The following is a 25,412-nucleotide window of genomic DNA, read 5'->3' as shown; positions in this document are numbered from 1 at the left end:
TTAGGTGTAAAAGGAGAAACCCAAATGCGGGAAATGCTTTCATTGCTCTAAGGAAATTAAGTCATCAAGTTGCTAGCTATACACTCATGATCAGGTTCCATCTTGATCTTATCAAAATCTAATCCGGAAAAACACCATTTAACCGCTACTTGCTACCTTTATACAATGAATAATTTTGATGGAAGAAGACAGGCTTTTGTTATTGGCTTCTTGGGATGTAATTTGCTGAGGAAGAAGAATAAGCCAGAGAGCTTTGAGAGGACCCCTGGAGCAGCAATTGAGCTGGGGTCACTGATGATGACGAGTACGAAGGAGTCGTTTCTATCTTCTTTGAGGAGTTGCTCGTCGGCTTGTGGGCCTCGGTGCCTACCATGGGTTCCTGTCGAATTTCTTTCAATAATGCCGCGACATCTTTCATTATCGGCCGGTCTTCTGCGCGATTGCTTGTGCAAAGCAATGATATTCCTAGCGCTTGGAGCATTTCCTGTATCTGAGTGTCTGGATGACCTTGGAGTTTAGGGTCAAGGATTTCTACTGGGTCCTTCTTGTTCTTCAGGTGATCTCGGACCCATTGGATTACATGTTGGCCGTCAGGGAATGATGGGTCTACGGGTTTTTTTCCCGTTATGATCTCCAGCAAGACTACTCCATAGCTATAAACATCGCTCTTTTCTGTGATCTTTAACATGCAAGCATATTCTGCAGAAACCATTTAATAAACAAGTTATTAGATCAGATAGACAAGGGAATAATACGCCAAATGATACAGGAAAAAGGGCATGCAATGCATCATTGCAAAACAGGACAGCAGAGACAGAACAGTGAAATTGTTAGTTGGCTGGTCACTTTTTTATCTTTTTCAAACAGAAGCCATGAAAGTTGTGAGTTGAAAGCTAAAACTGTACAATGAACTTCCAATCAAAGGAGCGTGTGGCTGTAACAGTTGCAAAATTGTCATAACTCAAAACCAAAACAAAAAAAAAAGAGCAACAAGGAAGCTTTTGAAACCCACTGATTTATCTCCACTACGTATTTAATTAAACACCTCATCATCACCTAAATTCCAAGAGCTTGGACAGTAGTTGAACTCCTAATAACGCAAAAATTAAGTGAAATCTTTGCTTTAAGTCTCAATCAACCCTTTGAATCAAGACATAATCCCATATTTGTCTCATCCCCCACAACCATAATCAATAATCATAAAAGATATTATTCCCCAATTAGCATCTTAATCATGATTCTGACATAAAGCCAAAATTGATCTCATTGAAACAGAAACATGATCAATTTTCTAAAAAAAAAAAAACGTAGAAGAAGAAGAATTAGGACCCATCATGCTTACCTGGTGCCATGTAACCATAGGACCCCGCAAACTCTGGGTTGGCCGAAAACGAGCCACCATTTTCATCCTCCACCAATCTGGCAAGCCCGAAATCCGCCAAGCAGGGCTCGTACCGGTCCCCCAACAGGATATTATGAGCCTTCACGTCACGGTGTAAGATTGCCGGCACGCAGTCGTGGTGCAAATAAGCTAACCCTTCTGCCAAGCCTAACGCAATCTTGAATCTGATGTCCCAATCTAACAGTTCCCTTCCGCAACCTTCGTGTAATAACGCACCCAGAGTACCATTTGCCATGTAATCGTAAAATAACAGTTTTGTTTTTCTGTTGGCTCCCCAACCCAGTAATCGTACGATGTTGCGGTGTCGGATTCTTGCCAACGTGGCAATTTCGGATGAAAATGAGCCGGCTGATGCTTTGTCGGATGAACGGAATCTTTTGACGGCGATGGTTAATCCGGACGGGATGGTGACTTTGTAAACGACGCCGGTTCGACCCCGGCCGATGATGTTGCCAGCCATCAGGGACCTTGCCACGTCAGCGATTGACAAGTCGAGTTTCTGGTACAAAGTCAGCTCCCATGGTGGGCCCATTTCCAGGTCAGCGTCTCCGTCAATGTCGCAATCATGATGAGGACCGCTGCTTCGCTTTTTGGAGCTGATGATGATGTAGAGCGCCGCCAGGAGGAGACCGCAAGCGGTGCAGAGCAACACCACCATCGCCACGCGTGCCGCCGTGCGCTTAGAGGAGGAGCCTCCGTATTCGGCGGCGGAACACTGATTTCCGGAGACGCAGAGCGAAGGATTCCCCGAAAGGACGCTGAGTGGTAGCTTCGAGAAGAAGGGAGTGTCCGGCACTCGCCCTGTGAAGTTATTATGCGACACGTTAAGAACCACTAGATTTTGCAACCCGGCGAGATTTTGAAGATCTCCGACAAGTTGATTGTGAGATATATCCAGAATCCCGAGCTTGTCCAATGCCGTGAACTCCTCCGGAATCTTGCCGGTTAGCTGGTTCCAGCTCAGATTGAGAGCGATTTCAAGCGCAGGAATCTTCCCCAAACTTGCCGGAATGTTCCCCATGAACTGATTTGAACTCAAGTCCAGTAACTGTAGCTTCGAACAGGACCCCAGTTGACTTGGGATCGAACCAGAGAATCGGTTATTTCCAAGAACTAGTTTTGTGAGCGAACTCAATGAACCGAGACTCGGACTCAGCGTCCCTTCGATTAAGTTATCAGAGAAATCAACGAACTGAAGTGAAACAAGCTTGCTCAAGCTAACCGGCATGTTTCCGCCAACAGAATTGGAATGCAGATCAAGAAAAGTCAAATTCTGACAACCGGATATTTCTTCCGGTATAAACCCGGTCAATCGATTCGACCCGAGATCCAAGAAATTCAAGTTCTGTAAGTTCCCAATCTGGATAGGAATTGATCCGGTGATTTTGTTATCGCTGGCTCGAAACCGAATCAAAGAGGAGCAGTTGCCGATCTCCGGCGGGATATCTCCCGACAGGTTGTTGGAGAGAAGCAACAGTTTGTTGAGTTTCTTGAGCTGGAAGATTTCATTGGGGATGGGACCCGTCAGGCTGTTTTGAGATAAATCAACGGCTTCCAGGTTCTGGCAGTTGGAAATGGAGACCGGGATGTTGCCTTCCAGCTTATTCTGCCAGAGAAACAGGAGCGTTAAGTTCGTCAAGTTCCCCAATTCCGAAGGTATTGTTCCAGTGATCTGATTGTTGTCGAGTTCGATGTGAGTCATCTGGCGACAGTTCCCGAGGGTGGAAGGGATTTCGCCCGAGATTTGGTTGACGCTCAGCTGAAGTTCCTGGAGCGATTTCAGGTTTCCGAAGGATTGAGGAATGCTTCCGGTTAATGAGTTCATCGAAGCATCAATGACTAACAGTTTGTTGCAGTTTCCAAGCTCCGGAGGAATGATTCCTACCAAGTTGTTTTGCCAAAGCAGCAAGCTCTGAAGATTTCTCAAATTGCCAAGGCTTCTTGGTATTGATCCAGCCAGGGAGTTTTCGTATAAGTAGATGTTTTGTAGCTCGGTGCAGTCCCCGAGTTCGGGGGGGATTTGGCCGGAGAGATAAGCTGTGTAGATTGCGATGGTTTGAAGCTTCTTCAGCAGGCCTAGAGTTGGAGGGAGAAAACCCGAGATGCTTGTTTCAGCTAGGCCTAACATGACCAAACTGGTGCAGTTGCCTATTGCTTGCGGGAGAGGGCCTTCAAGGTTCTTGTTGCCACCAGCTCGAATCACTTCAAGATTCTTCAAGTTGCCTATGGTGCTGGGAATTTCACCGCTGAGTTGATTGTCGTATAGAATTAGCCATTTCAAACTTGTGAGGTTCCCAATTTGGATTGGTATCGAGCCCTTGAGCTGGTTTGAGTTGAGATAGAGTTGTTCAAGCGTAAGCAAGCTGCAGAGCTCACTTGGGATTTCACCGGTCAAGACATTTTCACTCATATCTAAGTGGCTCAATTGGGTGAGAGTGCTTATCTCTTTTGGGATTGAACCAGTGAGGTTTGTTCCAGACAGGACCAGCTTGTTCAAAGTTGACAAAGAGGTGAAATTAGAAGGGACTTCTCCAATTAAATCAACATATCTCAATTCCAGTTCCACAACTACATTGTTAAAGTTGCAGACGATACCAAACCACTTGCATGGAGTTTCATCCTTGGCATCCCAATTGCTCAAGGCCTCCGGGGATCCATTGAAGCTTCTCTTCCAAGAAAGAAGAGCTTCACCTTGTTGGTTAACCGCGAAAGCTGTGCAAAGGAAGGGAATTAGAAATGAAAAAGAGAGGAATAGGGAGGGGAAGAGGGTCCATGGATTTACAGGCATTACAGCTATGCTACAAACTCCAATGAGAGGAGCAGAAAGGAGGGTTTGAGCCTAGGGAGGGACAATGGGAGAAACCAAATCATGTCTTGTGGGCTATGTGTTTTTGAAACGCATTGTATAAACTAATTTGCAAGTCCCAGAATCTCCGGATCCAAGAAACAGCTAGGCCATGATGTTCTGTGCAGAGAGAAATGGAATTTTAGATGGGTGTTTTTAACATTTGTTTATGGTGGAGGAGAGGTGGGGGAAGAACGGGATAACTGTTTTTTAATTTGAATCAAAGGGAAGAAAAGTGGTTGAGTAAGTGACTTTGTCTGCATTTTTCTAGTGTGGGAACTGCCTACTTTTTCATGTCTTTACATGCCCTTATGCAATTCCCTGATATTTTCTCTTGGATCTTTCATAACAAACGAGGTACTTGGTATAAATATTTCTGGGCCAAATCGATAGACAGATACTGCTAATTGCCCCCATATTTATCCAATTACCATTTGAGGATTCTGACTCAGCTTTGTCCTGAGAGTCTTGAATCAGCCAACTAGGAGTAGCAGATGGAAACCCCTGTTTTACAGGTGGTAAATTCTCTTCTGTCCCAGGATGATTGGTTAAAAATGATAACCATCCCCTTGGTTAAAACGCTGAAAATCACAGCCATAGTCCATAGATGGAAGAGATGAACCGGGTATGGTGAAATCTACTTTTTCTTTACCTGAAGCATTTGCAGTTGTTCCTATTTTATTGATACAAAATTGCAGAAACCAGACTGAGGAAGTTCATACTTGAACTTTGGATTCCAAAGGGGTAAAAGCTAATTTCTGGTTTTTTGGCAGAATGCCAGTGTCATCTGCTAAAGAAACTAAAAGGTTTTACTTAATCACTGTCCAAAATCACACTTTATAGGGTTTTCCAAAGCTGCAAAAATTTGTGTAAAAAGAATAAAGCTGCATTATGTGTTCTTTGAGTTGTAAAAATGACTTTAATTCCCTAAGATCTAAACCTAAATTAAAGGTTTTTGGTTCATTGGGATGGATCCAAATCCAAATAAATACAAAAAAAAATTGGGTTTTCTTTTCTTTTTCAAATGCAATGTAAACCCACTCCAAAAAATTCTACTTGTTTCATGATGAGATCTATGACATGGTCCCTTTGTACTATAAAACCTTATAATATTACTCATAAATATTTTAATTTAATCAAATTATGATAAATTTAATTATAACCCACCAAATCAAATATTGTAACCATTAATTATATCCAGTCCAAATTCAAGATCTAACCCAAGACCAGAAATTTGGGGCAGAAGCAGAACCTGCAACAACCCACAAAATCAGATACCCTTTTTCTTTCAGATTAAGATTTTCTTTTCAATATGAAAAGTTTAAATAAATGAAAAAAAAAATTGAGAGGCATCACGTGATGTTGAGTTAGTGAGAATAATAATATGATTTTGGGGTTAAAGAGTGTTTTTTTTTTAAAACAACTCAAAATGATGATATGAAGATGGGGTATTCCACACAAAATAAAAAAACATATTGCCTGCCTTGTGACTTTGCCTGTGGCTTTTGCCATTATTTGACCCAAATAAACCTTGCAAGTGTGTCTAATTAGGAATCTAGGCACGTGAGGGGGCGAGGGGATGGCACATGAGAGAGAGAGAGAGAGAGAGAGAGAGGGGATGGTTTCTTGGTTTTAGTAGTTTAAAGAAGCCATGGAGTGGGACAGCTTTTATGAGAAAAGATTTAATGTTGAATTTTTAATACGATACTGGATTTAAAATCAATTGATAATAGATCAATTAATGAGAATTTTTTTCACATATAAAGATAAATAAGTCTATAACGAAAAGAGTAACGCTTGTTTTGACAGCATGTTAAATTAATAAATGAAAAGATCGTTATTATATTTATAATAATTTTAGAATATGTTCTATTTAAATAAAAAACAAATATAATTTTACTATATTCTAGAATTTAACTTAACAAATGTTATCAATTACAACCCATCATCGATACAAGCCACTAATAATGCAGTCCACTCAAAGTTAAATTATATAACAGCTTTCCTCTAAAAAATTTACGTGAAAAAACTGACCACTTCTTTTAACCTACAACAGTTCTTTACTAAAACGTCCGTCCATGTTGCACCATCTAAAAATCCTATTGAAGTTTCTCTTTATATATAGAGTCATAGATAACAAAGAGGAAGTGACAAGGCAACCCCACTCAAAAAGTGGAGCTACTGCTTTTCTATGTTCATATCCTCTATCATTACCTCTACTAGTAGTAATTTATTACAACTTGTCTCACACAACAATATAGAGCATGGCAAACCTTTTTTAAATAAGATTTTTACTTGAATTTTTAATTTTTTTTAATAATTTTAAATTATACTCAAGCATTTAGATCAATGATTAATATAGTAATCAAATATTTATTAAATTTTATAATGATTCTATAGTAACTAAGAAGTGAATTAAATTTTTATTAAAGTTAATTAAATAAAATTCAAAGTAAAAATATAAAAATATATTGGTAAATTTCATGGAATCGGCTAATAATAGACTATTAAGAATTAGTAAAACGGTGATATATTTGTTGAGAACAGTAAAATAATTGATTTTTAAATCTATTTTATTTGCATCATTCATTTAATAAAATTTAATTATTAAAATATCAGTTCGATTTTCAAATTTCAATATCTATTTAATTATTTTTAATTACAAATTTTATAAAATTTATTAGCCTTTTATCCATTTTAAAATGGTCTAAAAGAATCAAATCATCATCATATTTGAACGAATCCCATAATCAATAGCACATTAGTTGCATAGATCAATCAATAAAATTTCAATTGTGCCTGCCATATTGTGATCACAAGTGCTTGGTTCTTACTTTTAGCCTCGAATTCACTTTTCGGTTTAGGTTGTTGTTTTGTCACATCACCGTCACGTCATTTATATCTATATTCAAAAATTAATATAATGTTTGATATAAAAAAATTAAAATATAATATTATTTGTAAAAATTTAAATAAATTAATAAATTTTTATAATTAATAATTAATTAATTTTTAATTAAAATATTATTTATCATTTTTTATCACGTGACGTTTATGTGATATGATAACGTAATAATATGATATTTTTCATCTTCATATTAACATTACGTAAATATAAAATGATAAATAATATTTTTATTAATGATAATTAATTCACTATTAATCATAATAATTTATTTGTTTTAAAATAAAAATATAAGAATTTAATTAAATATAATAATAAAATAAGAATTTATTTAAATTTTTTCAAGTATTATAAAAAAAATTAAAAACGAAAATAGTGAAAAGAAAATAATCTCCTTCTCATTCTTTCTTTTATTTGATAAAAATAAATAAAGAATACCCTTATTTATTTTCTTCCTCTTTTTTTTTTTTTGATCTTTCAATACATTTTTCTCTTCTTTCCCTTTTCTTTCCTTCTTACCAAACATAATATAAATATACATAAATATTGGATTTTCTTGGATGGATGCCTTCTGTGCTTACAATGGTACTTTATACCCAGAAAGCACATGGAAGGAACAAGAGAAAAAAGGCCTTGAAAAGGAAAAGGAAATCTTGTTTAGCTTTCCACTTTTTCCCCCCAATTAACCCATCCAAATACTGCTAAACCAAGTCACATGGACAAGCCATTATGCAGTCTTCAATGGCTACAACAACAAGCCCTTTTTCACTCTCTACTGCTTGGCTCTGTAAAGATGGTACTGTTTTTTTCCATGTACAACGATGGTGAGGTTTACACCATGGTAAAAAAAAAAAAAAAATCATCCGATGTGCCGGGATCTCGGCTGAACAAGAAGGTGAAGATATTGCATAATAATAGACGTAAAAAATGAATAATTGAGTTATTTTAAACTTAACTCAAGTGATAAGTGTGATGAGATTTGAGTAAATATATTAAATTAGAATCGTAATGTTCCCTCTTATATATAAAAAGAACGTATCTATCGAATTTTCAAAGATGTAGTTAGGATAGGATCCTGATATTTTGAGAGAAAAATGTTATTACTACAATTTATACTACAATTTATCATGAAACCAATAAATTACCAGTGACTAATTAACAATTATAATGAGACGAGTGAGACTAATTAATAAGTGAAAATAGTCATATGTAATATTATTATCCATTTTTTCATTGATCAAGTATTTGAATATTACTCATAAATTTCATATATATAACCATGCTCTAAGTTTATTGAAAGATATCATGTAAAATCTATAATTAGATTTGAAAACAGGCAACTTTCTGGGCAAAATGTTTATTGTATGGAAATGAAGATAATTTTTATCATATCATTAAACTTACTTAGACATGCAAGTATGATCTCAACTTCACTTTATTCTAATCTCAAAACTAATCTCGATTCCATGCTATCAAAATTTTTTTACGGAGATTTGAGTTGTATATTAATTCGTATGTGTTTTTTTTTTTCTTTTTACTTGTTACGAGAAGAAAAGTTTTATATTTCAAATTATAAATTTGTACAAAAAGAATGATGTATCAAACTAACAATATCGTAATCTAATCTCACTAATTTAGTCTACTGTTTAGTCTATAATTGTTATAATTATTTTACCAGTACTTTTATTTTATATGACTGTTGGAATTTTTATAAGAAATAAAGCACATTTACAATACTAATTCACATAAAACTGGCACCTCCGTCTTTGCTTTTTGACTTTTATATAATCTATAATCTATAATGCATGTAAGTTTGATTTTCCTTTTCAAAGCTGGCACTGTCGTATCCCTTGGAATGTTCCTTCTTCAAAAAGAAAGTAAAGAACTTCTGGGGATAATATTTATAAATAGATGCAGTGCTCTTTGCAATCCTTGCAACTTTGTTAAGAGAAAAGAAGTAGGAAGCTAGAGGATCAAACTCCAAAATAGTTCATTATCGGGTTTTTATTTGATGTATTGTCGATTTATAAAATTTATACACGATTACTTAATTGTAGAGTTTTACTTCATAAATGTATATCTTTCGTTATCTTTATTCGGTGAACATAAAACACACTTCCATTAACATTTTTAAAATATGGACAAAGCTAAAAGGGTTACTTTGATTGATTGCTTTTTTTTTTGTTTAACAATAATTGAGTAACAATTAGAGAGACAATCCCAATGAAAAAAGGGTTTCCAATCAAAGGGTTAGTCAAACCATTGGATCATTCTCTTTTTCCACCATGAAAGCATAAAATACAATTCAAGAGATAATAAAATGAAAAGGAAGGTACTCCATATATTAATCCTTATACCAATACATGAATCCAATATATTTTCATGTACTTTATGAAAGTAATTCTTTCCTTAATGACTTGCCAATTGCCAATTGCCGGCCCTTAATTCTTTTTGGTGTTTTCTTACTTGCTTTTTGACCTGGTGGCTTCTTGTTCTTTTCCCCTTTCAATGGTGATCAAACTGTATATATATATATATTATACACACATTCCCACTAGCTTTCTCTTTGTTTCTTGGAATGTTCTTCCTTCCCTTCTTTCAAGGTTAATGGTCTCATTTACTTTTCTTCTTTCGGCTCCAAACACTTGTTTAATTGCTTTTTCTCTCTTCTTGACAATTGCACCTCCGTTCCAAGCCAGTTAGGGCCTCATAGGCAGAATCCCTTCGATCTTGGGCATAGACAGCAAGGTTTTTTCGTGGAAAAAAAAAATACAATGTAGGGTTGAATTCTTAAGCCAAGTATTCAAAGCTGAACATGCCCTTTGTAGGATATACAGTTTAATCTCAATTACCTCTCATACATAATGTTATTCGAAACATAGTCAAAAAATTGGAAAATAATTCTTGCTTTCGGGTAAGAGGAGATTTGGATTGGGATTCTTTAAACGGAGGATACACACACTTATGATTGAGTCAAATTAATTAGTAATTGAATTTACTGATTGTGTCGTGAAAATTAACCGAATCGATCAAATATAAAATTTTAATCAATTAATTCCGGTAATAATCAAATTAATCAAAAAAATTTTATAATATTATAATCGAATTATGGTTTGTATGCAAACAAGTCATCAAAAGAATTTTAATATCGAAAACCATTGAATTAATCAATTTAATCTTGTTTAGTTCTGAATTAATCAAATTTTATAAAACTATCTTAATTGAATTTTTTCGATTAATTCGATTTTAATTAAAAATTATACTAACCTTTACTATTCTCTTCTCTTTTTTTTACACCATAGTGTGCCGGGAAAAGCGCAACCATGTCGGGAAAACGTGGCACTATAAGGAGCCTCAAATAATTAGAAGAAGACGTGATGTGAACTAATAATGTGCAGTGGGCGATGTGCATGGATTCCTTCATTAAACTTTACTTCTGTTTTTGTCAAATTCCTCCGTATAATTATAATCACGTTGTTACTAATTAATGGGAGATTGCATGATATCACGACATCTGTCTTGGAACGTGGGAATGCCACAACGTCTGTCTTCTTCTCAATTACCTATCCAAGCACATGTCTTGTTTTCTTTTTTGGCCATCAATTTTTGGTTTGAATTTTAAGCTAACGCTTAAATCCATGTGGTCTCTCTCGTATTCTTGGCCATACACTCAAATTTTTACCCTCTTTTTTTTGTTTTTGATAAATAAAATCCGATTAAGACAGATAAGATAAACTGTTTAAATCCTTGAATCGAAATGTGAACGTATAATTATTTTACCCGAGTTAAAAAAAAAATTACATTTTAAATAATATTATTAGAGAGTTATTTAAATCAAAATGTAAATATATAATTATTATCTTCACATTGACAATAATGTATAACCTATTGTTACCTAGACGTATCAATGTCTCTTGGATGACCTTTAACTTTATATATGTGAAGTATAAAATTTGTATAAATTGATAAATAAATATCTAAAAATATGATAAAAATATTATTTTAATATTCGGATCAGAACATAAATGTCTTGGTAAAATGTGTAAATTTCAAATTTTCTAGGGGCTGTCTGAGCAAAACTGGGGTTATTCAATTTTCAGGGTGCAGGGCTGCTCCGCATGATTATTTCTGAAAACTTGAGCCTTACAAAAACCAAAAGCCCAAAGAAATTAGTACAAAGCCCAGGAAACAAATGACACACGGCTTTGCTGGGAAAGGCCTTGCCAACAATAGAAGTAGATTAAGAGCTTGCTAGATTTGATTTTTTTTTATTTAAAAATTATTATGAAATTTTTATATATAATAATAATTTTTAAAATTAAGTTAAATTTATTTGTTAAATTTATTTTTGTAAACCTTTTTTTATAGATAAGGTGTTTAGCAAAATAACTTAGAGCTTATTTGATCTGATTTTTTTTTTAATTTAAAACCTATTATAACACTCTTATGAAAAATAATAGTTGTTTGATAAATTTTTTTATAATTTTTTTATACGATATAATTTTAGTTAAAATTATCATAGAATGTATTTTTTTAGAAGGTAATATTATAATTATTATTAACAGATGAAGATATTTTTGAAACAAAAATAAAAATTCTCTTGTTTTTTTAAAAGAAGAGAAGAAAAAGCTTTTCACAGTAGCTTTTCCTGAAACTCTTTTTTTTAAATATTTTATTATTTAAAAAAAACTACTTTTTTTTAAGAACTTCTCAAAATTTATATTTGATATGACTTTTACTTTTAAGAGGTAGATAAGTTAGAAAAAAGTTAGGCCGAACAAACACTTATATAAATTTTAATTTTGGTTCAAATTATCATAAAAGATATTTAATAAATAATTTTTTATTAATAATAAATTCTTTTATTTAAAATTGAAAAAAGTTAACTTTATTTTTTTTATTTATTTAAAACAAAATTTTAGAAATATAAGAAATATTTGTATATAACATAAAGTTTATAATTAATAATAAATCATATAAAAATAAAAATAAATAATGTTATGATTCTTTTTAATAGATAATGACATTTTTGAAACAAAAAGAAAAATTTTCCAGAAATAAGGTGTGGTTTTTTTTTTTAAAAAAAAAGAAAGAAAGCTCTTCTTTAGAGCTTTTATTGAAGTTTTTTTTTTTCAAATTTTATTTTTTAAAAAAATTACTTTTTTTAATAGCTTCTTAAAATCTCTATTTAACTCGACTTCTACTTTTAAGAGATAGATAAATTAAAAAAAAAAATAGACCAAACACGCATTAAATATATATTCACTACATGAATGATTAAAATTTGCATAATATATACAAAAATTATTAAATTATTTAAAAAGATTTTAAATAAATATTTATTTTTTTATTATGTTCAATTAAATTCGTATATTTTTATTTTAAGCCAAATAGTCTTTTATATTTTTATTTTGAGTCAAATAAGTCTTTGTCATTATTTACTTAGTCAAAATATCATTTATCTTTCTATACTATGTGGTTTTATTGTGGCATGTTGACATGTCATACTTGATAATAACATGACATATTGACATATCATAATTGATGATGATGTGACATAATAACATGACATTACGACATTGTCATATGACAGTTTTTACTTTTTACATCAACACCATGTCAGTGTCATATGGGTAGATTTAACAATTCGTGTTTTCGTATTTTAATCGTGTTAACACGAAATACGATAAGGTTAAACTTAAATATAACATGAATAATTATTTGTGTCAACATTTGAAATATGTACATAAATATGTTTAATAACAACGTAATATAACACGATTGACATGTTTATTAAATATATTAAGATTTTTCATATGACACAACACAATTAATAAACACGATTAAACGATTAACATAATTTTTCCTAACAAGTTTAACACGATTAACTTAAAATATTTATAATTAAATATAATTTTATTATTAATTTTAAAATCAATAATTATAAACAAATTATAACAAAATAATAATAACATCAAACATAATAAAATTTAACATAAATAATATAAATAAAATTCATTATCATATTAATTAAATCCATCATTAACATTAAACGTATTATTTATATATGTTTAAATACATAACACGATTAACACGATTAAAGGTGTTAACCGTGTTTGACAAAGTTAAAACATCAAATTTTCATGTTTTAATCGTGTCAATATGATTAAAACACTAAACACAATAAGACTAAACCTAAACTTATTTAACTCCATGTATTCTTGTGTAATATTCAAAATTGTTAAGTCACATATAGGTATAAAATGATAAGTGATATTTTGATTAATGAAAATTAGTCAATTATTAGTCATAAATAATTATTTGACTCAAAATAAAAATATATGAGTTTGATTAAATACAATAAAAGAATAAGGATATATTTAAAATTTATTGAATAATTTAGAGATTTTTTTTGAACATTATGCCATTAAAATTTGATTATATTATTTTTTCTTATCATTTAACCTTTTGAGACTCTTATGTTTTGATTACTCAAATATGAAAACTAATGTTTTAGTTACCAATATTTATAAGTATTATTGTTTTGACCACTCAACCATTAAAACTAACAAATACCTCGCTACATATTTAATGTCAATCATTTTATCGCATATTTACATAATAAAGAAAATTAATTCCTTTTTTAATTTTTGTTATAGTTTTCATTAAAACAAAACAAAAAGAGATAAAAAAATACATAATACTTTAAAAAACCCTATAAACTATTCAAGAGAAATTAAATGAGTATTTATTATTTTATTATGTTCAATTAAATTTTTATATTTTTATTTTAAATCAAATAGATCTTTATTATTAATGATTGATTAATTAGCATTAATTAAAACGTCACTTGTTATTTTTTATGTTATATAACATTGATGGTGAAGCATGTTAAATAACAATGTTATCATATCACAATATCATTTATTATGATCCGTCAGCATATCATGTATATATTATGTGATATAAAATTATGAAAAAAGGTAATCAACTATTAATTTATTTGATTTAAAATAAAAATATAAGAATTTAATTGAAAATAATAAAAAGATAAAAACTTTTTAAATTTTTTTTTAATAGTTCAGACACGTTTTTAGATATTATTAAAGAAAAAACAAAGACAGATAACACTTATAAGTGAATAAAATAGCTTTCATTGGTACTTGTGTAATTTTATAACTATTGATTAGCATGGGAAATCATTCAATTTAAGCAAAATTTTATAAAGAAAATAAAATTAAATAATTAAAGATGTTTATGGGTCAAACTTGTCGAGTTTTTTTTTTTTTTCAAATCAAACTCGAACTCAGCTAGCCTCGTGCATTTAAATATTATTTTATTATTAAAATAATAAAACATTATTTTTATTTTTGAAATAAAAACAAAAATATATTATTTATTAATAAAATAATTTAATTGACTTGGGCTGAACTTAAACTCAAACCCGACGCGGGCCAGGTCCGTGGACTTAAAGGGGTTCCTTCCTAGCTCTATCCACCCAATTTATTCTGTAGTTGAAAAAAAGCTGGCTCAGAGTTTGCCACGCAAGAAATTACCTACGTGGCGAAATCACAACAATTTTCAGAACCACTTGTCCATGTGGGAAAGGCGTGGCACAAAATTTTGGTGATACTGGCGATCACGAGAGCACATCTCGCAGAGGTGTCACCGCTCCACTCCACAGCAGCAACGAAAGTGTGATTAAAGCGAAAAGGAAAATGGCGGGCTAAAACCAATTTCTGTTTTTCATTCAAATCAAAGCGCTCTGTCTCTCTCTCTCTTTCTCTCTCACACTCTCTCGCAAATGGAGAGCGAAGCAGAGCAGTCTCCAAGGACGAAAATGGAGTTCCTAAGAACGATCTGCGAGAGGGAGGTTCCGATCCAACAACAGAAGATAGATTCCTTTACGGCGTCGTTCCCTACTTCTCTTCATTCCATCAAGGCCCTGGCGCAGGATACTGCCCAAAATCAAGGTCCGTAACCAAACTTCTTTCAATTTTAGGCTCTCTCTTTCTTGTAATATATATGATTTGAGTGTAATTAGGGTTTTGGAAGAAACTAGGGTTTATGTAGTGAATTCGGGGATTTTTCTTCGTTATGTTACAGCTGAACTCGCCAAAATGAAAGCTAATTTGAGAGAATCCGAGGATGAGCTTGTCAAAGTTTTAGCAGGTATTGCTCCGTTAATTTCAACTTTTTTTGTTTTTTGGGTTTGAATTTATATCAATTTGTTATGAATTGGAAAGCAGTAGTTATGGAAGTTTTTAAATGGTTTATAAATGAACTTTTTTTTTAAATATGTTGCTGTTATAGTGAAGACCCGTAGAGAGGCAAAGCAGATGGCAACGAGGGACTCAATATCTGCTTTGAAAGCTAGAATAGAAGAACTTAAAAGAACTATCCAAGTTCAAAGGGCTGGGAGGGATGAGTATGCAGCAATCATATCTCAACAATCTCTAGGTAATTATCTATCCTTGCACAATTGGGATGGTTTTTTATGCTTTATGTACTACAGTTTTGCACTTCACTGTCTAAAATTTTGAATTATAGAGCCTTTTTCATGCACATTGTTGCTGTTGTTCCTTAGCTGGTTATGTGGGACTAGAGCCTTGATAATATTATTGGGGGAGAGTTCTTATCTGATGAATGATGTATCTTATACATTGTGATTAAGTCAGTAATATATAAGCTGCTGTGAATTTTTTGCCATGCAAATCATACTTTTAAGTCTCAATTCCTTGATAGACTTGCTTCTTTTTTTTTTTTTTTACAGAAATTAGTACTTGTATGGTTGTACCGTCTTTTTTTGTTTGCCTATGATTTTTTATGCAAACTAGTGGGTAGTTTGAATCTGTAATACCTGAGCTTTTGATTTTAGCAATTGATTCAAAAGTATATGATTGGCAAGGAATTGTTATGGTATCAGGAGGTTTGCTTATGCTGTTATTTTGGATTACCATGCTCTTTAAATGTCCAATTACGCTGCTTTAAGCAAAGGAGTAACAAGAAAACTTCTTGCTCGTACTCTAATTTACTGGAATACATGTTTTTTCCCTGTTTTCTGCTATTTCCAAAACAATATATGGGTTGTTATTTCCTGTTTTCCTTTTAATTATTTTATTTTTTAAATTTGTCAATTAGTTTCACAAACTCCATATTGCAAGGGATCTCCTACTTTACTGCTTATGCTGTGTTCCCTTTCATTTTCTCTGTTTGGTGTTATCCACAGCTTTGGCAACAACTGAAGAGGAGGCAAAGCATGATATTGAAGAAAATGGAGAAATTCAAGAAGCTATTTCATGGTACAACCAGGTTCTAGGTTTTCAGATTGAAGGTGGTCATGGTAAGTGAGATAGTTTAATTGCATGACATTTAGAATCCCTTTTGTTGCCCCGGTTATTATTTTCTTATTGGCTCTTTTGTTTTCTAGGTGTAAAATTCACATTCAATGATATTAACATAAAAAATCCGAAGCAAGAATATTCTTTTACCATTCGTCATGCAAATGATACCTACTCCTGTAAGTAATGTCCTCCTTATGTATTAGCTATACTCTAAACTGGTATATTCTAACATATTTCTTTAATATCTTCCTCATGATCTTAAGTGTTGGATTGCGACCCACAATTGGATGGCATCAAAGAGTTGATTAATGAGTTGAACAGAACAAATGGCTTATTCAAGTTTGTTAGGATCATGAGAGAGAAGTTTCAAGAAGCAGTAGCACTTGGTATGATTTCATTGTTTCTTTTTACCATGCATGCTAGATACTTAAACTTGACACCCTTCAATTTCGAGGACATGGTTCCTCTTTGTTGAGGCCTTTTCTGTTATTTCTAGTAATTTAACAGAAAAAACCACAATTTTTCCCATCTGAGATCTGTTCTTAATAAGTTTCTTCCATCATTTATGCCTTGTTAGGATTGCAGCCCCAATACAGAAGTTTGAATCAAGACTCTTCCACAATCTCTATGTCTGGTCCAGCTTTATCAGTTTCAACTGATATAAGTGAATCTTCTGCCAAGAAAAATGAACATCACATCCCACTTCGAGAAGTAAATAGGCAATTCAAGAAAGTCAACCACAGAAGTAAATCTCCAGCCAAGATAAACGAAAATCAAATTCACGATGGAGAAGTTAATAGACATCCCATGAAAGTAGCCAAATCAGATATTTTATCACCAGTTGTTCGTCGGTCCCCTCGGCTTAAGGTATTATCACCTAAGTTGAATGTTGCCTACCTGTGTTCAACTTTATACAGAAAGTAGCACAATTTTCATATCTGTTTCGCACCAGATTAGGACTAGAAGAGCTTTAGTGTTGTTTTCTTTGAAGAATTCTACCCATGTGATGTTTAGATTTTTGTTTCTTACACATTAAGTTTGGAGGCAGGGGGATAGTAGCCAAAAAGAAAGGATATGGGTAGCCACTTTGTGGAGCCTGTTTTCCTACATGCAAGCCAAACTAGCAATAGGTTAAAGTCCAATGCAGTGCTGCCAAAAGAGCAAGTTTGTTTCCATAACACCCTAGATGTTCCAAAATTTTCAAGGCATGACAATTATTTGAGGGAAATTGTAGTATGGATAGGATGGAGTTTGAGGTACAGAGTATGAGCTGTCAGGCTTGGCCTGGTTTCCTAGCCTTACAAATAATCTGCCAGCTTACCTACAAGAATGTCATAAGTTATGTAGATTTAGGTACTTGTGTTATATCCTTTGTGATCTTAGGGCAAGGCATTCGTGCACATGAGGAACTTGTATGGTTTGTGTTGTCAGTTCTTCCACATGTAAACTGCATGATTAACACCGAAGAATGTTTTCTAATTCAAGATATTGGAATATATGGCAGGCTAAGAAATGAAGTTGAAGTGGAGGTTGCTTAATTTGCTACCATTCTTCACTGATCTTAACTTATGGGACTAATTTGCATATATTTCATCGGACTTAGACGGGACCGATTGAAGTGCTTCAACAAACCAAGTTGTGCCACTAACCTGATATCACCTGCATCCTAGGCATTGATTATATACTTCATTATCTAAATGAAGCAACATCGGCTGACAAGTTGAGCCCATGGTTGAAAAGCTTTAGCACTGGTAAATGTTAGTATTTTCCTTTGTATCTTTTGGATGAATGTATCACCATTTTTATCACTCTAATCATCTGTATGATTCGCAATATCATCGGGTTAGACTTTAGGGTTCTAATTTTCTTTGCAGTAGAGGAAATTGAAAGGTGTGTATATCAGGGTTTGTCCATTTTGTTATTTGCTGTCTTCCTGCACTTTTAAGAATTTTATGATGCTGTGGTTTTAACTTCGTAGGATGTCATTGGGATGGTGCAAATATTTGAGCTCTCTTGTATTCCTTACTAGTTTTTGTGAATTTATTTAATGAATTTTACTTTTTTTTTTAGAAATTCATTTCATGTATAATTGCAATAATAAACTTATCGTGTATCGAAATTTTTTTGAGTAATGTCATAATTAAAATTATTTTCATTTGAAGTCGTTGACCTCACTTTTTACAAAATTATAAAAAAATTAATGAGTTTATTAATATTATTAATTATATAAAATTTTAACATAAGTAATATAATTAGGAAAGATTTTTAACACTTCAATAGTGTCATCTGATACCAATTCATCCTATCTTCGTCCGCCTTTGATCACGTGATAGTATGAATCATGGAAGGGTACATCATAAAGGAACCAACGAATAAGGCAATGCTTACTTGGATACCATACTGAATTTTTAAGTTAAATATCCAAAGCAAAACACAAAATTTCCAAAGCAAGAACATTCTTTTCCCATAGCAGAAAGCAATTTAATTTGGTCACGTTTTATTAATACTAGTATTTAAGTAGATATAAGCTGAAATAATACAGCCCAAAATTCATATTGGGCAAATTAGGGGTTGATTCAAAATTAGCCCCCGCCCTTTTATTAAGTACCCAACTAATCCTGTAACATTGTCTTCTGCATTTACAAGTACAGAATGCTTAATTATGTACAAAGCTTCCTAATCTAAGTTTTTACCATGTTTTCCAGAGACAAAATTACTTTGGCTAAACATGGGAGAAGAAAATAATAATAATAATCTAATTAACTTGGTGTTTGATGCTGCAACCGCCTGTGGATCAGAGCTCGGGTCTGCCTGCACAGCCTTTGAGCCACGGATTCATCACTGGCTAAGGCTGAGCAGTTGCTCTCGTTACAGTCTGCAAAGTATTGCCCACTTATCCCTTCTGCTTGTGGGCTCAATGCTACATAGCAGCTGGTGGATGCTCCCTGCATTTCATTCCCAACTCCAATAAGCTTGCAAAACCCAAAATCAAAGCCCTTTTGCTTTCTCTTATGCTGACAGTCATGAATCTTTTGGATGATGAAACAGACAGGAAGATATGGACAAAGACAAACCTGAGTGGTAGACTTGAGCAACTTGGATGCAATAAAGAAAAGAGAATCTGCATATAGAGTAATTTGGGCAGCTGTTAAATTAGATTTTGGTAAAAAAAACAAAAACAAGAAGCAATCATGAGAAAAATTTGTTTACTGAAAAGGGAGATTCTTGCCTGTAATAAACCCCTTGTGTGCTCTGATAATCCCAGTCTTTACAATGCCTGGATGCACTGCATTGATAGTTACTTTTGAATTTTTTGCCTGCAAATTTTTTTCCATATCACTCTTCAGTTAAAAACTTTGTAATGGCTATTTACAAGTTAAAGCAAGAATAAAAGGTCGGTGTTAGTTTCAATTTTTTTCACATTACACTTCGTGATTTCTTGTTTTTTAATTCATACTATATAGATATTCTTTTTTCAATTAACATATCGTGAATAATTTCAATTTCTACGAAATACTATACATGAAAAGTTTAAACTACAAGAGATATTTAGCGTTTACCCCTTTTTTTTATGTAAAATATTGATGATCATGAGGGAAAACTTTTACAAGATAATGGAATTGAACGTGTCATCACCTTTAGCTGCCTGGCAATTTCTTTGGCATGCAAAATGTTTGCTAGTTTGGATTGAGCATAAGCACGTGTGCCATTATACCTGCATGAACATAAAATATTATATAGTAAGTGCATTGTTCTAAGTCATTGCAACCTCCATTATATATATATATATATATATAGATATAGCATGGAATAAACATTTATTGTCTGCCATTAAATCTCTGAGACATTTTCATTTGTTTGGGAGAAATGGTGGTAGTGAAATTTTTACTTCTTGGGGTTGAGCATTTGGCTGAAGCAGAAACTGTCTCTTTTCACCCAGCTGTGAATCACAGAAGACAGGTTTATGATTCTTCCTTGGATGCCTGTCTGCTCTGCTGTTTCTATCATCTTTTCTAGCAACAGTTCTGTCAATAAATAATGTCCTGCCAAAAAGACAAAAACAAAAGAAAAAAAAAAAAAAGAATGATTGAATGAATCTCTTTTTCCTTAAACATCTAACTCCTATAAACATTGAATTCCCAAAATTTGCTGAACAATGTAATTTGATTCTAACAATATTTACATATTTTCCCAAGATTCTAATTGGGATTGGCTCTTGTTTCATGCATGTACCTGATATTGCATGGAAAGTGCTTACTCTTATGAATTACTGTATGTTCATAATCACAGAAACTATCAGAGAGAGAGAGAGAGAGAGAGAGAGCCCATGAAACTAGACATATGGACCAAATCAGATCAATTTGGTGCCTGAAATTTTATTTTTCAATTCAGATACAAACAAACAAAAAATATCAAGAAAACTGAGGTGCACATAGTCAAGATTACCCAAGTAATTTGTTGCAAATGTCATCTCAATCTTGTCCTCAGAGAACTCCAAATTCTGAGAGAAAATCCCAGCATTGTTTCTGCAAAATGATCATAAAAATTTTTCAGCATTTTATCTTCCCCCCACTGCTTCTCTTTTCATGTCAGGAAAAAAGCAAAAAGAAAACATAGTAGAACAAAAAAAAAAAAAAAAGTAGGAATGGAATATTTTGTACTCACATGAGGATGTTGAGGGGTTGTCCTAGAGCCAGGAACTCAGCACAGAATCTCTTCACAGAAGCCAAAGAGCTGAGATCAATCTCAGACAATATAATCTCAGCATTCGGATTCTCTTTCAGGATCCCCTCCTTCAGCTCAACTGCCTTCTTTAGATCTCTTGCTGGTATCACAACTCTCACTCCTCTCCTCGCCAGCACTCTCGCTGTCTCAGCTCCAATGCCCGACGTTGCCCCTTCAACACATCCACCAACATATGAGTATTGTGATGCATAGAAAAGACTAAACCAAATTAAATGATAAAGATTGGATTAAATTAAAACCCAAGGTGGACAACTTTCTGTTAAAATCTGAACCAATGAAAGATCTTTACTAATAAACTATTTGGTAGAAGAGACAAAACCATATCTTTGTATAAACAAAAAGAACCACAAGCAGAAAACAACAAAGACAAAAATATGTGGTTCAGAGTTTTTTCCTGAAGGACTTGAAATGAGCATAAAATCATACTCCATAGAGTATGCTCAGTGCTCACGTACTACAGCTATGAATACAATGGGAATTTCAGCCTGGATCGAATTCTCAGGCAAATTCATGAAAATATTCTTTCAGAATCCGCGAAAGAAAATGGGAAAAAAAAAAGGGAACAAAAGAGAGCGGATGATCGGACAAATCAATAAGAAAGCAAAGAGGGATGACTGTTTAAACAGGCAGACAAGACATAACCCTACCAAAGGTGAGAATCTCCTGAGGAGAAGCGGTATTCATAGGAAAACTTGCTGAAAAGAGGAAAAAAGGCAGACGTAGACTTGGTATGTATCCGTATTATACACAAACAAAACCTGTTTTCCATGCATGCAAGAATCAGAGAAGAAAAAGTGAATAAGAAAGATGAAATGTTTCCATCAGAAAGTTTTTGTTCCTCCACACATATGAGAGATGAATTTAAATTTTGTGGACTAATTACCAGTGATTATAGCAGTTAGATGGTGAGGGTCGACCCAGCAAGAACAATTGTCTGCAACTTGTTCAGCTGTTGATTTCGAGCCATAACCACTCGGGCCTGCAATGCCTGCCAAGTACCTTAGCGTTTCCTTCATCAGGGTGCAGCAGCTTAAGCTTAGAATCTCAAAGCAGCAAGGCAGGAGTATGGCTAGAAGCAAGAAATATATAGTACACATAGTTTGTACACCGCATAAAGAAGCTTCGGAATTTTCTTTCTAGTCCACGGACCACATTAATCTCGTGGTCTCAACCAATTAAACTAAGCTGGGTTGTCAAAGTTTGTTACTTTCTGCTGAATTTTACTGTCATTTTTTCCATTGGAATGATTGGTTTGTTGAACTTGAGGCTCGAGACCACCTAGGACTGGGTGGTCCATTGACTAGCTGATCGTTTCCAGAACAGAAGACATCTTTAAAGTACTGTGATTTCTGAAAATCCACCGTTATCTCTTATGTCTTTCGTGTTCATGATTATTTGTCTCTCTGCCCTTAATGGGTGGCTTCCAATATTGTTGATCATGGGGTTGGATTTTTTTTGGTTGTTTCCCCCCATGGTCGTTTTGCTGTTAAAGAAAGCAAATGGAAACATTGGAATTATATGTATCATTCATGGTAAACTTTGCTGTCACCTTGTGATTTCTGAGGTGTAAACAAATCTAGAGCTGTGCGGTAGCAAATTTTGACTTGCAAACAGTGTCTTTTTGGCTTTTCTTTTTCTTTTGGGTTTGTTTCTTTTAATTCTTTGGATTTGATGATAAGACCACAATCTGCCTATTATGTCACTAGATCATGGAAATCTTGTGAGACATATTAACATATTTGGGAATTCAACCTGAGTGCCAATCTGGTGACCAAATCCTGCATTTGATGAGAGAGAGAGAAAAAGAAAGGAATGGAAACCAATGAAACCATGGAAAGGAAATTACCCTTCTTACACCTAAAGATGGGAAAACAAATTTCTTCCTTATAAGTTACAACCATAGAAGGAACTTCCTTTATATCCTTTGTGCTTAATTTCATTTTCTTTCTCTTTTTATGTTCTTCCTCCTGATCATCAAACATGAAGTACAAACTACAATTAATCAAGTACAAAGGGTTAATGAAAAGGAAAAATTTTCTTTTTCTTTTTTTTTTTTTGGATCAATGAAAGGGAAAACGTTTGAGACTATATATATATATATTTATATATACAGGGAAAATAAAAGCAATAACTAGCAATTAGTTTCCTTTGATCCAAAGAAAAACAAAAGGGAATAATCTCCCATGATTTCCACTAAGGAGAAAAAGAGGGTTTGATGTATGATTTCAACGTTGAAAGATTAAAGCTAAATCCCTGTGTTCATTACCATGGAAAAATAAAAAGCTAGTTGTTTTGATTGGATTGGTTAAAGTTTTCTTTGCCTTCAAATTCCTACTGATGACTGATCCAGCCATGGATTGGTTTGCATGTTACTGACTCACACGTGCACATCTAGAAAATATTCAATTCCTAATAATTCTAACAACTAAGCAAATCACGAGCGATATTTTAACGAGGATAATTAACTTACATTATCGTAGAATTTAATCATTAATTTTATTTAATAAAATTATTAAAATACCATCGATTTACTGTGTTTTTCCATCAAAATTATCCGTAAGATATTAATTAAGGAAGAATCATAAGAGAAAAATTGAAATGAGGAAAAATGGAAAGAAAGAAAGAAAGGGAGAACATGATTCAACAAAAGTGGTTGGTTCTTTTCTTTTTTTCTCTCCCGTGTGAGACCGTGTCACTCACGTCTCCTTTTGGTCTCCATATCCTTTCACTTTGAGAAATGATGGGGTATGCTGGGGGATTTGATGGAGCAAAAGAGGAGCAATGAGGTTGACTCCTCAACGATGGAGGTTGTGGAATGGCAAAGCACAAGGGCCCCATAGGTTCCCCAACCTGCCCACACCTCTCATCACATTGCCACTGGTTCCAGAAGCACCTTTGCCCTTTGTTAGCTTCACATGCCACTGCCCAATTTCTTCTCTCTTCTTCATTCTTTTTCACTTTCACACACCCCACATGCCATTGCTTCGCACGAAAAGGTGCCTGAGAAAGTAAAAGATCAAAGGTTTGATTATGGGGGGAGAGAAGAGAAGGGTATTTTGTTTGTGCTGCAAACAAAGAAATGGAAACCAAACTATAAGGGACAAGGAAACCTGTTTAACTACTGTGGATTCTATGACGCCAGGCTTCGTTCATATATAGAAATGGTAACCGGTAAGATATCTTCCGATTACAAAATCTATTACTTAATTAAAATTTGAATCTATTTATATATTTAAAAATATTGTAGGTATCCCTTACAAAACTTGATCCGACCTGTCTCGAATTCAACAATAAAAATAAAGTTTAATTATTTTTATGTATTTTATTAATCAAAATTACATAAATTTAAAGTAAATTTTATATTTAGATAATTTATAAATTAAAATATATAATTTGTCATACATATACTAAAAATTAACATAAAATTAAAATAAATATTAAAAAATTTATTATCTACAACCTGATTCGATACCAAATTCCCTAAAGTTACTAGGTACTTATTCGAATCCATTTATAAAGTACCCTAACCTATTTAAACATATCGAATTTACATATTACTCACATATATATTATATTTAGATAATTTATAAATTAAACTGAATAATGTGTCATACATATACTAAAAAATAATATAAAATTAAAATAAATATAAAAAATTATTATTTAGAATCAGATTCATATACCTAAAATTACTACGTACCAATCCAAATCTGATTATAAAGTAGGTAATCCTATTTAAACACATTGGATAATATCGGATACTCGATTAATAGTTTAACAATGTTTTTAAGGAGGGGGTAGAATGAAAGGTTAATTTAGGTTATAATAAACAGTGTTTAGATAATTAGATTCTGTTGATTTGATTGTCTGAAGTTAGGTGAGAGGTTGAAGCTTGATGACAGAAATAAGCATCTCATCTCTCTGTTTGATCCTAGACCAATGCCAGGCCAAAACATTCTGGACAGGATGACAGTAGTCTCTAGGAAGGCTGTCCTGCCTCTTTCACAATTAGACAATGGGTGGCTCAAAGTCTCTGAAATGAGTTCCTCATGTCCGGTCGTTCTTTGATTTCTCATATGTTTTTTTGTCTGTGAAGGGGCAAAGGTCTCATGGCATGCCAAGTATGACCCAACTACTATCAAAGAGACAAAATTGAAGAAACATACTCTT

General features: G+C 33.2%; 3 protein-coding genes across 3 annotated transcripts; 1 reads left to right on the top strand and 2 right to left on the bottom strand.

Moving 5' to 3' along the window:
• Positions 1 to 7: 7 nt before the first annotated feature.
• On the bottom strand, positions 8 to 4,601 carry LOC18604021 (uncharacterized). The gene is made up of 2 exons (XM_018117700.2): positions 1,343 to 4,601; positions 8 to 699 (listed from the first exon to the last, which is right to left on the bottom strand). Exons 1-2 carry the CDS (start codon positions 4,188 to 4,190, stop codon positions 200 to 202), a joined length of 3,348 nt encoding a protein of 1,115 aa, XP_017973189.2. The 5' UTR covers positions 4,191 to 4,601; the 3' UTR covers positions 8 to 199.
• Positions 4,602 to 14,829: 10,228 nt separating this feature from the next.
• LOC18604020 (kinetochore protein) lies at positions 14,830 to 18,569 on the top strand. The gene is made up of 8 exons (XM_007036310.3): positions 14,830 to 15,125; positions 15,259 to 15,324; positions 15,466 to 15,612; positions 16,382 to 16,495; positions 16,583 to 16,672; positions 16,760 to 16,882; positions 17,074 to 17,363; positions 18,001 to 18,569. Exons 1-8 carry the CDS (start codon positions 14,957 to 14,959, stop codon positions 18,010 to 18,012), a joined length of 1,011 nt encoding a protein of 336 aa, XP_007036372.3. The 5' UTR covers positions 14,830 to 14,956; the 3' UTR covers positions 18,013 to 18,569.
• Positions 18,570 to 19,025: 456 nt separating this feature from the next.
• On the bottom strand, positions 19,026 to 22,405 carry LOC18604019 (NAD(P)-binding Rossmann-fold superfamily protein). Its single transcript, XM_007036309.3, has 8 exons — positions 22,126 to 22,405; positions 21,162 to 21,393; positions 20,943 to 21,022; positions 20,386 to 20,539; positions 20,133 to 20,211; positions 19,726 to 19,813; positions 19,571 to 19,617; positions 19,026 to 19,441 (listed from the first exon to the last, which is right to left on the bottom strand). The coding sequence occupies exons 1-8, from the start codon at positions 22,337 to 22,339 to the stop codon at positions 19,256 to 19,258; spliced, it is 1,080 nt and encodes a 359-aa protein (XP_007036371.3). The 5' UTR covers positions 22,340 to 22,405; the 3' UTR covers positions 19,026 to 19,255.
• Positions 22,406 to 25,412: the final 3,007 nt, after the last annotated feature.

Source organism: Theobroma cacao, chromosome 3 (genome assembly GCF_053813885.1).
Source record: "Theobroma cacao isolate CCN51 chromosome 3, ASM5381388v1, whole genome shotgun sequence".
Classification (NCBI taxonomy): domain Eukaryota; kingdom Viridiplantae; phylum Streptophyta; class Magnoliopsida; order Malvales; family Malvaceae; genus Theobroma; species Theobroma cacao.
Note: the sequence above shows the minus strand (reverse complement) of the source record. Positions and strands in the feature narration are given on the sequence as shown.